The sequence below is a fragment of the Musa acuminata genome, chromosome BXJ1-4, assembly GCF_036884655.1.
Source record: "Musa acuminata AAA Group cultivar baxijiao chromosome BXJ1-4, Cavendish_Baxijiao_AAA, whole genome shotgun sequence".
Classification (NCBI taxonomy): domain Eukaryota; kingdom Viridiplantae; phylum Streptophyta; class Magnoliopsida; order Zingiberales; family Musaceae; genus Musa; species Musa acuminata.
This window is the reverse complement of record NC_088330.1, coordinates 24,139,848-24,156,889: the sequence shown is the minus strand read 5'-3', so window position 1 is coordinate 24,156,889 and position 17,042 is coordinate 24,139,848. Positions and strand designations below refer to the sequence as shown.

Below are 17,042 nucleotides of genomic sequence, written 5' to 3'. Positions count from 1 at the left end.
TCAGTGAGTCAGAAATAGAAGACACAAACACTGCAAGCCCATTAGCATCTCATTGCATGCCTGAGACTTGCATTATTTTTTCTGGTGGCATCATTGTATGCTGAACTTGATCAGGTGGACAATCTTCCAAGTCAAGAGTGTAAGGAAGAGGTTCTTCCTACCCACTCCTGCTGTAATCGAGGGTTAGGAGATGGTCAGCGATTGCTTCAGTGGAACACCATATCTGATCCCTAATTTGCTGCAGCGTCATCGACGGAGGAACCTGCTGGCCTCTACAATAAATCTGCACCTGATGATGCAGCATAGATGTATCAAAAACCAAGAATGACAACATGATTTTGTGGGTTCTCAAAGCACATGATGTAATAGATAGAATTGGTGGTATGAGTACGCATACTGATAGACCTAAAAATTAATTCCTGTAAACAATAAAGGATTTATTTTTTAATGCATTCAAGTTAATTAACGATATACACCTAAAATATTGATTTGATGATAGCATATTTAGACATATTTTATCAAGACTTATAAGTTTAAAATCTTATTTGATAAATTTTTACATCTAAAATATTGGTTTCATGGTCGCTTATTAGGTATACATACTAAAGGTTGAGGACTTGGAAACTAATCCAATAAATTTTTAAACCGAAAGAATTGATCTAATGATCGACTTACCAAATGTTAAGGATTCGAGATCTTTAATTTTTTATTATAAATTAGTTTAACTGATAAAAGACCTTATTGTTGATATCATGGTCTTGAGATCGATCCTGTCTAAGGGTTAAAAAAAAAACATAATAAAGAATATAACATGCATGACTCAATGGCAGAACAGAATTTCACGAGTCATTCCCTATTTCAAAAATATGTCGCATTCATTATGCGTGGGTTAAAATAATGCCTCTTACGAGATCATCATCTCTTTCCATCAGCTTAAATATAGATGCATAATAGCTTTGTGATCAATACTGTAATGCATGCATCTCTATTTAGATCCTTAATTGAGATATTATAATAAACATATCTCACTTCCTGAATCATTCTTTAGTAGTCAATACTTACTACCTTCATAAGCCAAAAGATTCTAAAAATATTATGTTCTACTTTGTTGAAGCCTCAAATCACTCCTTAAAGATACTTGAACAACATTCTTATGACATCTCCCTCTCTCTCTCTCTCTCTCTCTCTCTCTCTCTCTCTCTACCCACCCACCTAACGTGACACATGCACAAGGGACCAGTCGATGCATGTCTCTCTCACGTCCCCCTCTCATCGCCTCTCCCCTCCTTATCGTAGAAGCAAAACCAACTCCACATTAATCCATCCGCCACCAGTACTCCGCATCTGTTCGATACTTGTCCCACGACCCAACCCCAAGCAAAAGCGAGAGTCATGATGGTGATGATGATGCATGGGTGCACTCGGTGCCTCGTTTTCAGTCGTCCTTTTCGAGTCTGGCCAAGCTTTTGGGGTGGCCCTCTGGGTTTCATGGCCTCACAGATCATGGCTAAGGAGTACCATGCTTTTATCTTTTCCCAGTGTTGCTGCTGCTCCTTCCCTTTCACCAACCTGAGATCTGACAGAAGAATCTTCCGCCAGTGTGCAAGAATGGATAGCCTTTCTCCATTGGCTCTCGCATTGTGGATGGGGGGTGATAGGGCCATTGACATTCCAACAAAGTGCACCACTTGATGGATCCTGCGTCCGGTCGTTCCAGGGGGTTTGTAGTGCCTAATTCTTAGCCATGCTAAGCCCTACGCGAGCATGACCGTGGCAATGCTCCCCTACGTTATCATGACTATGCCAATCATAGCAATGATCTAATAAGTTATCGATACAGAACATGCAGCGAGCAGTACAAGATTGGTATCATCTTGTACGAGTCGATGCTGCTTAAAACAAGACAGTATACGTTCTGTAATTATTTGTTTCTAATTTTCTTAAGATTCAGTCTATACCATCGTACTGACATTCGATACACTAGTATGGAACGGTACGATACAAATACTAATCATACAATATCGATATATATATATATATATATATATATATATATATATATATATATATATATATATATATATGAGACTGTCAACCTTGATTAAACCTTTCATAGCTATGGTTATGAGAAAGAGAGAGTGATTCTTACATTTGGGAATTATGTTAAAATCTAACAACAAAATGTTTAGTCAACGGATAACCACATGAAGTCACTATGCTTCAATCGGTAAACAATCCCTAATCATTCATAACCTACTTGTTCTCAGCTGATTAATCCATGGGCAGCAAGAAAGGGGCATGACATGTTGAGATAAGTAGCATTGTGTTCCTTGTGTTGACCTCGGACATGAATTAAACATAACATGACATGATTGTGAGGCAAAATGTTATTAATGTTGACTATAGCTCTCTGTACCTCACCTACTCAATTGTAGGCAAACAAGGAATTTATTTGATTTATACAAAATTAAACTGCAACAAGAGATGTCAAGAAGCATGTCCAATTTTTAATGTAGAGTTGACCTCGAAATTATAGGGGCACATCACCTGGCAAGCATATTTCTTAGGCTAAAGGAATGGTGCTCATGTCATGATATTCCAAACTAACCTCATGTAATTGCAGAAACTAAGAAATGAACATTATGATTATCAAAAGCACGCATCTCCTTTTGCATGAAACAGATTCCTACAAGAATTGGGAATTATCACATCTCTAACTGATGGATGTGATCGAATGTATTTTATATTTCCTAAGATGAAGAATTTAGTAGGTAAAGGAGTATGACAATTTAACCCCAAAAATGAAAAAGAATGGAGAAAAAGAAAAGGAAAAGGACTTCATAGCTGTATGTTTTCTGTAGATAGATAGATAGATAGATAGATAGATAGATAGATAGAGAGAGAGAGAGAGAGAGAGAGAGAGAGAGAGAGAGAGAGAGAGAGAGTTGCAAATTCTACACTAGTGTCTTGACTCTCTCATATTGATGGGCTAATGCATGAAGAACTACAACATTAATATATTGGCACCAAGGTGGAAAACAATCTTTAACAGTACAGGACATCATTGCTATATTCTTCCGATCATTAATGTACAATTGGGACCAACCAAAGTGTTGCTAATATACTGGTCCCTCTTGTCAACAATGTAAGTTGGTACTCTGACAAGCCAAAAAGCTTATACTGGAGTCAGGATCACTCAAGCATTTCCCTAAATAGATTTTAGCAACAACAAGGAGAAGAATCAAGGTATAAATGTATATATATTTTGTCAGGCAAACAAATTAAGTGTGTAGACACTCACTACCAAGAAAACATGTAATCATTGGACTCCTCGCACTGTGCCTAAAAGCAACCAGAGAGCTATACTGTACATCCCAATATGAGGTTTGTAGACACCATACTTGTCCATCTCAAGTGACACTGTGTGGAGGAGGATTGTTTTCTGAGATTAGACACTGTTACAGGGATTGATATATCTGATAGCTTGCAGTTAGTTCTTCTATGATATCCAATGCAGGTATGCATTGCATTGCATGTCCAAAAGATGAACACAGAATGCCCAAAAGCAACTAACAATCACTTTATATTGATAAGCTGAAACATGTAGAGCATGTGGAGAGTACCTCATGTCCATCCTCCAAGCCAAGCTTATTGGCTAAGTATTTCATCAGTGCTCTCGCCGTCATCCTCCCATCCCTACGACAAGAACTCCTATTAATTCCATGCCATCAAATTCACGAACCAGAAGGTGAAAAATGAATACAAAGGCAAGTGTGGATACTTCATCCTTAGATAGCTCTTAGATATTTGACGTAGAAAGGGTTGCTTTCCTCTGCATTTAGATAACAAAAAGCATGCAACCATTATAAACAAAGATTTCAAAACTGAATCGACAAAGAGAGAGACTGAAAGATGGGATTCAGACGAAGTGGTAAGGAGAAGTTCTATCATGCACTCAGAAACCCTCAACTCACTGGTTCTGTGCAGCTCTGAGCACCAGCCACATCCCCGCCTGCGGCCTCCGTGGTGGGCTGACCACCCTAACCTCGCTACCGGTCGCCACGGACGACAGTCTCAAGCTACTTGATGGAATTGGCGGTGGAGCCATGCTCAAACTACTTGCGCTTGGACTCGGACTTCGAAGCCTCCACGTACGGCCGTATCCTGCCGTCGCCGCTGCCGGATGCGACGGTGCCATTGCGGTGAAGCCAGGAAGTTGCAGCGGCGACCACTCTATGGGACGTTCGGCTGACGGTCCACCGGAGAACAAGTTCATCTCTAATAGATCGCGACGCCCACGGCTAGTGCCTGCCGTCGGATCGCTACCAGTGCCAAGTCGGAGCCACCCTTGGTAGCTCCGGCCAGCTTCTTCAGATGTAGCCCTTTCTGCTTCTTGCTTCTCCTCCTCCTCCTCCTCCTGCTCATTGTTGCCACCACTTTGAGCGGCCTTTTCGGCCATCAGGCCCGATATTTCAAAGACCTCAACTCCAGTTCGATCAAAGAAGCCCCCATAGCCATCGCAGTGTCGTCGTCGGAGGTTCGGAGCAGGGGCCATCCTGTCATAGTGTTCCCTGCAGCTTCATCAACAACTTTTGATCCTTCATATATCAAAGATGATACCACCACGGGCTCACTGACCCCTAGAACATCATCAGGTCATGAAGGTGTAGCTGATAACAGAAGTGGATGTTGGATGGAGGCGAAGCAGCAGCCATAAGGGTAAAGGCAACCTCCTCTCACCTCGTCTTGTCGAAACCTAGAATAAGATTTGAGGCCTTCAAGGTCTAACTTTCCTTTCAAGTCCTTGAGGATGAGATTTTCTGATATGAAGATGACTTTATAGTTGGGGAGAGAGAGAGAGAGAGAGAGAGAGAGAGAGAGAGAGAGATGTTCTGATGGCTTTAGATAAGTATTGGTCATCTTTAATTAGAGGGCATCAACAGTACAAATGCCATTGCTACATGTAACCACAGTGCAAATGCTGGATCATAGAATTATGTGATGTATCACAGCAGCCTGAGACAGCAAGTATGCTTGCTGTGGAGTTAAAATATGGAACCCACATGGACACTTGTTGTTGAGTAATAATTAGAATACCATTGTAGTTGGGGTAATTTAGATTAGTTTTCCAGTAATAAATGCTCACCAAGTGATGAGACAAGACAAAAGATATGGTTGACATCTCATCATTTGAGCTAATTTCAATATGAACCTCCCTCCTCCTTGCAAAAGGAATCATGCATCATTATAAATCGACAAGAGTAAAACTCTAAACATCCTCACCAAATTCTTTGTCTTATCACATCAGCATTCTTAATTTGTCACATGTTCAATAAAGTATGGGCTTAAGTTAATATTTGGCAGTACATTATTCGAATCAGATGGTTAATTTTCTATTCCCCTCCTGTTCTTACAATATATGATGCATGTAGAGTATATGCAGTAAGGAAAACATTTATAACATATAATATAGTTCTTCTTGATCAATATCCTTTCACCTAGTTGATCTAAGGTAGTTGTATAAGTTCGTTCATGATCCTTTCTCATTAACACTCTTTTTCTTTTTCTCTTTACATTTGTTTTTAATCCAATTGAACTTGATACTTCGGATAGCAAACAGGCCATGGTTTGTCTGCATGCCTATGCCTTACACCAAGACGCGCTCTCATCTCTGACTGATGGCTGTGGCCTTCATCGTTGCAGTGTGATGCTCACAACTCTTGTGATCCTGCATTAATTAATATCTTGCGAGTATAAAGATTGCCAACTTATTTGCATGCATGAAATTTGATGGTGACCCATAATATGACTATATCCGAAATTGAGAACTATTATAGGAGAGTGAGATATCATAATACAAAAGAAATTGGTAGACGATAGAGCTCATAGCGACAGCGATGAACAATTGAGGAACAATAATCAGACTTCAAAACTATTTCTTAATTTTCTATGAAAAATAAATTGAATGTGTGAATTATGAATTTAATTGAGTCTTTTGGTCTTTACTATTAAGGTTTGTTGGGAAGTTTACTGTATGCAAAAAATAATAATAATATGAAATTAAGGTTTGAAAGTTTTGTTTAACAAAAATATTTACTCTGGATTATGTTCAATAATTAGATGTTGTCCAATAATGTGCAGTCAGAGAGTGTCAATGGCAGACGCTGCCCATCATAAACTGTACATTCACAGAACTTGCTTTGATTTGTACATTTGAAGGCGACTTCAAGAACTGCATAAATCCTTACTGCTTTGATTGATAAGATGTACAGGCAATTGAAATGATAAGATGTACATCCACTGAACTTGCTTTCTAATATTCCTAAATATACGAGTGTTCAAAGCTTTTCTGGAGAAGGTCTTCCTGGTTGCAAATAAAAGCATACTGATCAAGAACAGATGCTTTAATCTATGGCAAAAGACTGTGTGGTAATTGACTGCCACTTGCTAAACACTACTTCATGTGCTATAATCTGTTTGAAGTTAATAAAGATAAAGATGGAGAAAAAAAAGAGAACCATCTCGGCGACTTCAGCAAAGAATTGTTATGTTGCCATTGAGAATCATATACTGCACAGAGTTGGAAAAGAAATAGTTACATACACTAATGATACTAAAGTCAAGTCCTTCCAACATCAAATCACAAGACAATATAGAGCACAACTGCGACAACCAACCAGGGTAAAGAGCAAAGAAAATCACAGAACCATATCAGTTAATTGCAATCTTCTAGAGATACAATGATTCATTCCCTCCTTGAAACATGAACACCACGAGAAGCATTGTAATGTGCTCCACATGCATAATATCCCTTGCTTCAACCATTCGAGTCTATTTATTTCCAGCAGAAGTGCCACTGCCATTTTCCTTCCTTTTCGACTCCCCCAATCCAGCAGCCAAAGCCAGAACCTCAGGTGTCATCTCCCAGCTTCCGCTTCTGCGCACCCAACTCAAATGTCTTGGGTGCAATGCAGTTCTCTCTAAAACAGCCTCTGGAGGCAAAGCTTCCTTGCTTAAATCTGGGGACATATCATGAAGCACACCATGCATGTCATCTAACATCTTGGTATAACCCGAATACGATGGGTGAAATGGAGTTCTCCTGACCACAGCCTCCTTCCTTAACTCTGGGGATACAACATCCAGTCCGTCATTCATGTCATCTAGCGTCTTGGTATAACTCGAATGCATTGGGTGCAATGGAGTTCTCCCGACCACAGCCTCTGGAGACAAAGCCTCCTTCCTTAAATCTGAGGATACAACGTCCAGTCTGTCATTCATGTCATCTAACATCCCGGTATAACTCGAATGCATTGTGTGCAATGGAGTTCTCCCGACGACAGCCTCTGGAGGCAAAGCCTCCTTGCTTAAATCTGGGGACAGAACACCGAGTCCACCATTCATGGCATCCAACATCTTGGTATCATTTATACCTTCTTCCAAGTCGCCTACATGTGCTAGTGCCCTAGCTTCATCCCATGATATGGGCTTCCTACCCATTTCGATGTCACCCAAAGCTTTGCCCATGTTTGGGCTCAGAAAACCTTGTCCTGCTGGCTGTGGCTGTAAGCCTTGTTCTTGCGGCACCCTTCCCCTAAAGTTGTTCTTTGAAGGAGGGATGCTTGTGAAAAAAATCTCTTTGAAATTCTCCACCACTCCTTTGTTGTATGGGTTAGCTCGCCGATCATAACGGTACCTGAAGTTCTCGTATGTTGTCTACCAGAAAAGAGAATAGATTATTAAACATTACCATAGAATAATATCATCGATTATTAAATTTTCCATCAAGCAAGATACTTAATTTACCTGGTTGGTGCTCATGAGATATAAATGGAAGACGGACAAGCCACCAACAAACCATACTGATAGGAAAGTATAAATTATTAAAACTATGGAAGCTGGAGTCTTGACCATTGCTCTCCAAATGGATGTTTGTTCAGCATCTCTGATACTTATTATATACACCCAGCAAAACCCAAAGACGTAGAGGCAGAGTAAGGTTGTCGAGAAGACAAACATATAGAAGAATCGATAATTCCGCTGCACCAAAAAGGCAAAGATGAACAATTAATAAAACTAGAAGAATTGATAGTTCTGCTGCATCAAAAAGATAAAGATGAACATTAACAAAACTAAGACTAGGTAAAATAGAAATGAAAAAGGTCATCAATTATGACCCAGAATATAGAAATGATCATCTCTCCTGAAGAAAAGTCATCCATGTAGTGAGGGAAAGTTATGACACGTCAATCATCGACTCCCACCGGTTTAGCACTCGCATGCTTGGAAATTGGAATATCAACTATTTAAGAAGGTTCCTTTTACCTAAAACATAATTCATTTTCTAGTTGCATTTCAAGTGACTCAATAGAGAATATAATGTTTCAAGCAGCTATATCCAAGATATGAAACATACAATCCCTATGCATTGCCCCACCCATGGGCAGTGATGGTCAAACCGTTCCACACAATTATTGCAGATTGAGCAATGAGAGCAGCGAGGAGGTCGATAAAGCATGCAGGTGTCACAGTATTTGATCTTCACAGTGATCCCATTCACAATGACATCCTTGGTTCGGGGTAACCGCAATTGTGGAGTTTGGACACCTCCAACTTCACTGTCTCCACCATTAGTTTCAGGTTCTGGTGGATGTGTATTTCGGGGAATGATACCCGGATCTCTACCAGAGGTAACTAGTAGAAGAGACAAATCCTGAAATCAAGAGTCATAGTTTCATTTAGTAAAATACACAGGAACAAAATTAATTCGATTAAATCAAGAATATGCAATCAGGAAATTTCAGTACGATGCTAAGGCTTTGTTATGACCAAGCATGACAATCTAAACCAGAAGATACTTACCTTGAAGCCATCTTGCAAAAACAAACACGGCATATGGTAAAAGCCTTTCAAATCTTAATTATGCAGGAAAACCATCCTCCAAACTAGCACATGATGAATTTTATAAGAATTCATGATTGTAGTTAACAAACTTCAAGGTCAAGGTTGCATTCAAGAATCTCTAGATCATGTCTGTGAAATGAAAAACCTAATTGGGGAATCGATTCAAAGTTTTGCGGGTTTAATCAATACTGACTTTTATCTATCAAAAGCTTATAGATGCCCTGAAATTTAATTATGTCAGTAAACTGTCCTCCAAATTAGCACACAAAGAATCTCACTAGAAGTCAACCAGTTTTAAGGTCAAAATTGCAGTCTCAAATCTCTAAGTCATGCATACCAAATCAAAAACCTAATTTAGCTCGTGTAAAATCAATTAAGAGTCTCATGGGGTTAGTCAATACTCCATCTTTGTTAATTTTTGTTATCTATCTCATTCAGAGAGGACATAAGATAACAGGAAAAAGAATATAACAATCATGCAGAGTACACATTAGTTTATGTGCATCGCACCATCGCTAGCTGTCTCATGGGGTTAGTCAATACTCCATCTTTGTTAATTTTTGTTATCTATCTCATTCAGAGCAGACATAAGATAACAGGAAAAAGAATGTAACAATCATGCAGGGTACACATTAGTTTATGAGCATCGCACTATCGGTCGCTCTCAATCTGTAGACTAACCAAAATGTGCACCGCTCATTAAATGCACATGCAGGCTGTGCAGAATCATTAAGTCCATATATGATTCTGGGTTATTTGGCAAATTCCATACCAAACAATGACTAATCCCCCCCCTTGCTCAGTAGTGATAAACTATTGCTCCCCATTGACATATATAATTCAAATTGCAATGAATATTTTGAACTACAATGTGCAAAGAATGTTTGGTGGTCCTTGCATCACCAATCCAATCAGTTGAAGGATGCATAAGATCTTTGGAATCTTAAAAATAATAAAAGTGCAACAGAAAAATAGACATTGCAATGTAAGGATATATATATATATATATAATCCACATCAACACCAAGCACATTGCAAGTTGAATACCATGGAGAGTTGTCAAAAGAATCAACATATCATCATTTGATGATTTGTAACTTCCAACTTAACTTCCAAACGACCAATGTACTTATAGACAGGTCAATAGGACAAGTGATACCAAAGTAATTGGTTTAAAAAATAGAACCAATTCATATCATGACATTTAGGAATTCATGATTAAATAAAAAATCATTGTTTCTGTATCACATCATTAAACTATGTGTCGTACCCACCATTGATCAAAAAAGTAAAAATACCTATGACGGTATGACCTATAACAAAATTGCTCATTTTCAGAAAAAAATGCAATTCAATTGTCATATAAAGCAGAAATAACCCAAGAGAAAGAAAATTAATCTAGAAAAAGATGCACAATCATTAAGAAACTATTTTGCAGCTGCAGATTCATTATTTTTAAACCAAGGAGATAGTTTAATGCTAAAAAATGCAATAGAACATGATATTTATTAGGGCAAAAAACTGTAAAGAAAAATTAGGGAAAAAAATAAAGAAGTTTATATAACATGCCTAAACAGAAACTGAAGTATGAATACCATCATTAATTCATATACAACCCCAACCCAAAGGGAGTGGGAGATCAAGCTCATCAAGCACCAACCTAATCCAGATCATGCTGCACAGGATTTTGACAGCATAAACTAGTTTTTCAGGAAAAACTAAGAGCACCATTGTCTTAAACATATACAACAACTTTAAGAATCATATGACAGCAATAAATTTGCCAAATAGATGCATATGTTTCAATTTCCTTCCTTGGACTCGACATCAATATAGTATTCTTCATATTTCAAAAGCCAAATCAAGCATCTAGTTACATAAAGGAAAAAACAAGAGGAATGAGGATGTGATACTTACATATAATGTGAAAACAACAGCTACTATCATTATTGATATTCCCAAATTATGAGAAAAGTCATCCATTAGTTTTCTAGCAACAAATACACAAAAGATGGAGACCGGTGCCACAATGAGAAAAATGGTGAGAAACAAGGATGATGCATCAGGTCCAAATATAAACCTCCCTTGAAGAAAAAATATCTGCAAAAAATATGAAAAAAAACAGATTAAATCAAAAGAAAATCATGCATCATATTTCCTGCACAGCTTTAGTAAGATAAACAAAGAAAAAAAATGAATAGCACAAAGACTTGATAATTATAACTAAATAGTGGACTCAAAACTTAGATTCTGAAGCTGAGGTTTAAAATGTAAAGCTAGTTGATGATAGAAATACAAGAGCTTATAAGGCCACAAGATATAAAAAAGAATAAAAATAATTGTTGCGCCCAATGAATAGATTTTGGTAAAAATCATTAATTCAAGAAAGTTGTAGTTAGAGGCAAGAGTGCCAACTAGGGAAATATTTGAAGGTAATCTAAGAAAAATGGATGTTTTGTTGAGGGCAAAAGAGCAGTTAAGTAAAAGCAAGGTCGCCAAAAAGCAAGCTAAGGCAGCAGGAATATTATTTCTGAAGAGGAATACAAGGGTGAAAAAAGAAGACAAGGGGACCAAAGGAGAAACATACGAAAAGCTATGATGTTTCTCTTCTATTATATAATTTAACATACAAAAATTCTAAGCCAATTTATTATATTTAAATGACAATCAACAAAAAGTGGTAGCAAAATTCTTCTCCATGACGATCAAGAAATCAAAGAAAAAGATGAACACTAAACATACTAACATACTACTATTACTATATTCACAAAAACAAATCAAATTCAGAAAGACTCACTACCTATGAAACATATGCCTAGAAAAAGAATTCTGAGAGTTAATACATAACAAAAGCAATTCAAATTCAGAAAGACTCAGTACCTACGAGACATATGCTTGGAAAAAGAATTCTCAGATTTAATACGTAACAAACAAATTACTTGAACAATATTGATCAAAAGTTTAGTTGCTTCTACATGAACTTCACAGGATCATCAGACAGTTACTGGATTTCTTGAAATAATTTCTTGTAAACAAGCTGTCTCAATTATTTGGGGTCGTCTGCATGGATCTCCTCCTGCCACTGAGCCTTGTACAAACTACAAAGCAAGAGCACTTTTCCAATTTTCGACTATCCTCCACAAGGTTTGAAATGGTATAAATTTCTGTAGTCAATTAGCCATAATACATACTGCCTATTTGTAAAAAATAATCTTGGATAAGTAATCTTGAAGATCTTCTTACCCCAAACCATCCTGCTGAAACAGCAACAAATCACTACCGAGTTTCAATTCAGCAGCCAACTACTTTCTTATATGCATACAGAAGTTGGAAAATTAAGCATGCAGTTCATAGATCCATAAATCTCTCACTGAGAATTTTTATGCTGTGTCAGTGGCCTTGTCTTATCAAAGAAACTATTCTACATGTGCTAATGATACTAATTAGCTAAATGTGCATGAAAATTGAATATTTCTTATTTACAATCCTCAGGCTCCAGTTGTCTGCTAAGAGAGATGAAAATTTTACGGAGAAAAAAAAAAGACAGTGAACGGGAAAAAAAAAAGAAAATTTGTCTCTTTTTTTAATTTGGTTGAAAAGAATAATTAGGAAGAAAGATGCAGAAAAGCCATCAGGATACTGGTTAGTTGTTGTAATCAACATAGCATTTGCTTCAAAACAAAATTTTAGGCCACCTAGATATATTTTAAATTAACTAAGCATCCATATTCTTGTCAATAATTTTCTTTTGATGCCAAACAATGGACAATCAAATTATTCCATAACAAACATTCTCTCTCATTTACTGAGAAATTAAACAGAATCAGGGACAACTCAAACAAGAAGAAAAGATGTCCAGGCGCACGACTTACCTGTGTCTCAATACAAACTTTTAAACTCTCTTGTTCGGAGCACATTAATGAGACACTGATAAGGAAATTGGTGGTAAATCAAAGAATTGAAACTGAACTTAAGCTGCATTTAGTTGGCAGATGACTATATTAATGATGATACAAAATGCCAACACATGAACTGTTTAATAATGAATAAAAAAACCGGAAGTTCATAACTTGACATGGTACTTGGCTCCATGACTATTCGAAGATGAGGAATTCCTGCGTCTAGCTTACAATGTCCTCATAAACCAATATCGGAATAATCTTCCAATAAATTTTCCTCCCTTTTCCTATCGATATCGGAATAATCTTACAATAAAACCATAATTTTGGGATTAGCAGGATACGAGGGATCGAACTACACATCCGCAGACTGGTACAAAAACATAGTGAGAGACGGCCGACTTACGTTGCTGCCCTTCCAAGCCTGGTAAACCCTCGGTGCCTCCGCATCATCCAACACTCCGGAGGTGATCGTACCGGAGCCCCGAGAAGGCGGGGCAATATGCATCATCTTTCGCCGGCCCCTTCACCTTTCTGCGGAACAAGCCAGATCTGCTGAGAACAGCCGCGGAACGAACAGAACGAAAAGAAGGCAGACGAGGGATCCTTCCTAGGCCTCGGGCTTCCTCCCCGCCATCGCCGCCCGCCGCAGACGCCGCCGCCCAATCGTTAGATCTCGCCGCCGCCACCGTCGGCGCACTCAAACCTTCGGTCCGCTTTTACACCCCCGACAAGGGAGGTGGGAATCATAAAAAAAATATTATAGTAAAATAATATTTTTCTAGTACCCGTCGATCCCCACTTGCCACACCTACTCCTGTGTTCATTGGACTTCGTTTCATATGGGGCCCACCATGCCAATTACGAGAGGCGGGTAAGGGTTTAGGGGAAGTAAAGTTGAAATTTTGCTGTAAAGAAAAAAAAAGAAAGAGCTGAGGGCCCCACCGTTGGCTGCGTAATTCAATATTTCTCTTCAAAAATCAATTATTATAAATATATCAAACTATTTAAAATAGTACGATTTCCCTATAAAAGATTTCCATTTTGATTTTTTTCCCCCAAAAAATCCTTATTTTGGCTTTTTTCAAATAATATCCTTAATTAAAAAATACTGAAACTATATTTAAAAAATAATAATAGGTGCATTCGTCCGGAGAAAAATATTATAAAAATAGTTTATATATAGAAAATACTTTAAAGTGAACATTAAAACATTATAAAGGGGTTGTTTTCCATATTCTTATCCTTCATTTCACTTCATATCATATCAATAAATACAATATAATATATTTTTTTTACACTGATACATTTCATATAATTAGAATAAAAATATTTATGATGTTTTAGAACATTGTTATAATGTTTTCGTTCATTTACATAAAGCACTATAAAGCAAATAAAAAAATATCATAAATGAGTTATTTCTCACATTTTTGTCATCCATTCCACTCCATGCCATATTAACAAATGTAATAGGATATAATTTACATTTATATATTTTATACAATTTATAGAAGGTCATTTTGCGACGCTTTGAAATTATCATTATAATATTTTCGTTTATATATAGAAAATATTATAAAATTAAAAAATTACTATAAAGAGGTCATTTCCCAAATTCTTATCATTCATCCCACTTCATGCCATACCATGTCAACAAATGCAATAAGACATAATTTGCATTGATGCATTTCATACAAGTCATAAAAAATTATTTAGGGTGGTTTAAAATACCATTATCTTTCACAAACGGAAAACACTATAAAAATGTATAGAAAAACATTGTAATTTTTATTTTTTTGTTAATTTTTATAGTATTTTTCTATTTATTTTATCGCGTTTTCTATATATGAACGAAAACAAAATTAGGATGTCCCAAAACACCCTAAATAATTTTTTATGGCTTCTATGAAATACATCTGTGTAAATTATATCATACTGCATTTGTTGATATAGTATGAAGTGGAATGAATGATAAGAATTTAGGATATATTTCCTTTAGTGTGTTTTTTTGTTCGCTTTACAGTATTTGTTTTTTATATGAACGAAAACAATATAACGAGTTTCAAAACATTATAAGTGAATTTTTATGACTTTATATAAAATACATGTATAAATTATATTCTATTATATTTATTGACAAGTTATTGAGTGGAATGAATGATAATAATATGAAAAATGACCCCTCTTATAGTGTTTTTCTATTCACTTTATAGTATTTTATATGAATGAAAACACTATAATAACATTATAAAATATCATAAATAATTTTTTTATGACTCGTATGAAAATATATCCTTGCAAATTATGTCATATTACATTTGTTGAATGAATAATAATAATAAAAAAAGAAATAATCCCTATACAATGTTTTTCTATTCACTTGGATTGAGTGCATCCTATGGATTAGTTCATAGGATGGCTATAATATGGATGAAAACAGTACAATCAAATTTTTGAGGGGCAAGCTTTTGATTGGACTCGACTATACTCGATTTGATTAAGCTCATAGCTCAACTAGATCGACCCTACCCAAATTGTTTAACGAGATTAATCCAAGACCTCATATAATGATTTAATATTTTAATTAGCTACATCAGTCGATGCACATTATCTTTGATAAAAACAAAAAACAAAAGCAAACATTAACTAGTGACTTGTACCAAAATAAATAAATAAACAAATTTCTGCAACAATTTAGTTATTAATAATTATATATGTCACTAATTTGCATGCGTATTTATTTATGAATGCATCAAATATTGACTATTTGTGATTTTGTTCGCATGCTTAATACATAACGCATGTCTACGTATCTATCCAAACAGGACTTAATTTCGCATGGGTGGCTTAGAAAGAGTTCATTAATCAACGAGCTTAAATGAATCAAACCCAGCCCCATTTAGGAGTCCGAGATAGAGAATTAGACTCGGCTTGATTGATTAATCTCGATGATTAATTAATTACGAACAAGTTTTTTTTTATGATCGTGAACAGCTTAAATCATTTACTAACCCAATCGATCAGGCAGTCCTTTGGATTTTCCATTCAAAGATTTAGAATTGTACGTCTGTATGTTCAGTATTTTCCAATCAAATCATTTCATCTCTCTCGTAACTCTCTATTTTCTCTTATGAATAAGAAGTTATTATTTTGCAATACTTACTATTTTTTAAAAATCATTTGTACCTTAAATTTTATTGTGGATGAAATGTATGATCACTATTATCTATCTCTAACGTAAGTTATTTGTCGAATGTTTGTTAAGAAAAATATAAAAATAATTTATCGATTTCATTGATCTACATAATAATATTACCTAAACCTCTTCCTTTAGTTAGTTTTAGTAAATCAAAGAATATCCTTTTCCCTCTTCTTAATACTTATCTTACTATAAATATTGTTATATAATACTCTGTATCTTATCATGCTTATGACTCACATTATTATTATTATTATTATTATTATTATTATTATTATTATTATTATTATTATTATTATTTTGTTATATGTATATATTAAAATTCTTCTCAATTTTATAATTTTGTTGATCTTAAAAACAATATCTATTAGAATAAATTACTTGTTGAACTTTCTCACACCATACAAACTGTCTGTTAGAACTATGCCTCTACTTTTAATTTCTTCCATAATCCTTTTTTATATAATAATCTACTTTGTGATGCCCCAATTTAACAGTCACCAAAATTAGTATAGTATTAATGAAAATTATTTACTTTCAAGTTCCAGGTCTCCATTTAAGTTTTATGTTAGAATTTCACTATTATATATATATGTATATTTATATTTTATTTATTTATTTATATATATTGCTTTTATGTTATTATACTAGATACACATCAAACATCCTATATGGTTAGATTTATAATATCATGTTGGACATGATTTTCTTATCATGTGTATGAACCAATGATTGATAAATATCTAGCGAAGAAAACAAGTAAATGACCTAACGATCACCAAAGGTAATTCTAGTCAGTCTAATAAACAAACATAATCGTTCGAAATCGATAAAAATGATTATAATTGGTTCATGTTAACAAACTATATAATGTCTTATGAATCAAATATAAAAGGAGATCATACGAGTACACTCAATATATAATAAATAGTAAAATTTAGGTTATCTGTCTAATTTGACCTATACAACTCATCTGATTTTGAGTATTAACTTAGGCGTTCGAGAAGCGTCATTTAGATTGCTCTTAACTTAGTTTT

The 17,042-nt window shown here is 35.6% G+C and overlaps 2 protein-coding genes across 2 annotated transcripts; both read right to left on the bottom strand.

The window, feature by feature from the left end:
• Positions 1-4,816, bottom strand: LOC135672472 (protein LAX PANICLE 2-like). Its single transcript, XM_065180950.1, has 4 exons — positions 3,975-4,816; positions 3,782-3,832; positions 3,624-3,696; positions 1-289 (listed from the first exon to the last, which is right to left on the bottom strand). Exons 1-4 carry the CDS (start codon positions 4,553-4,555, stop codon positions 158-160), a joined length of 837 nt encoding a protein of 278 aa, XP_065037022.1. The 5' UTR covers positions 4,556-4,816; the 3' UTR covers positions 1-157.
• A 1,714-nt stretch (positions 4,817-6,530) lies between these two features.
• On the bottom strand, positions 6,531-13,473 carry LOC135650849 (probable protein S-acyltransferase 7). Its single transcript, XM_065170484.1, has 5 exons — positions 13,210-13,473; positions 10,822-11,004; positions 8,417-8,713; positions 7,807-8,040; positions 6,531-7,716 (listed from the first exon to the last, which is right to left on the bottom strand). The coding sequence occupies exons 1-5, from the start codon at positions 13,312-13,314 to the stop codon at positions 6,832-6,834; spliced, it is 1,704 nt and encodes a 567-aa protein (XP_065026556.1). The 5' UTR covers positions 13,315-13,473; the 3' UTR covers positions 6,531-6,831.
• Positions 13,474-17,042: the final 3,569 nt, after the last annotated feature.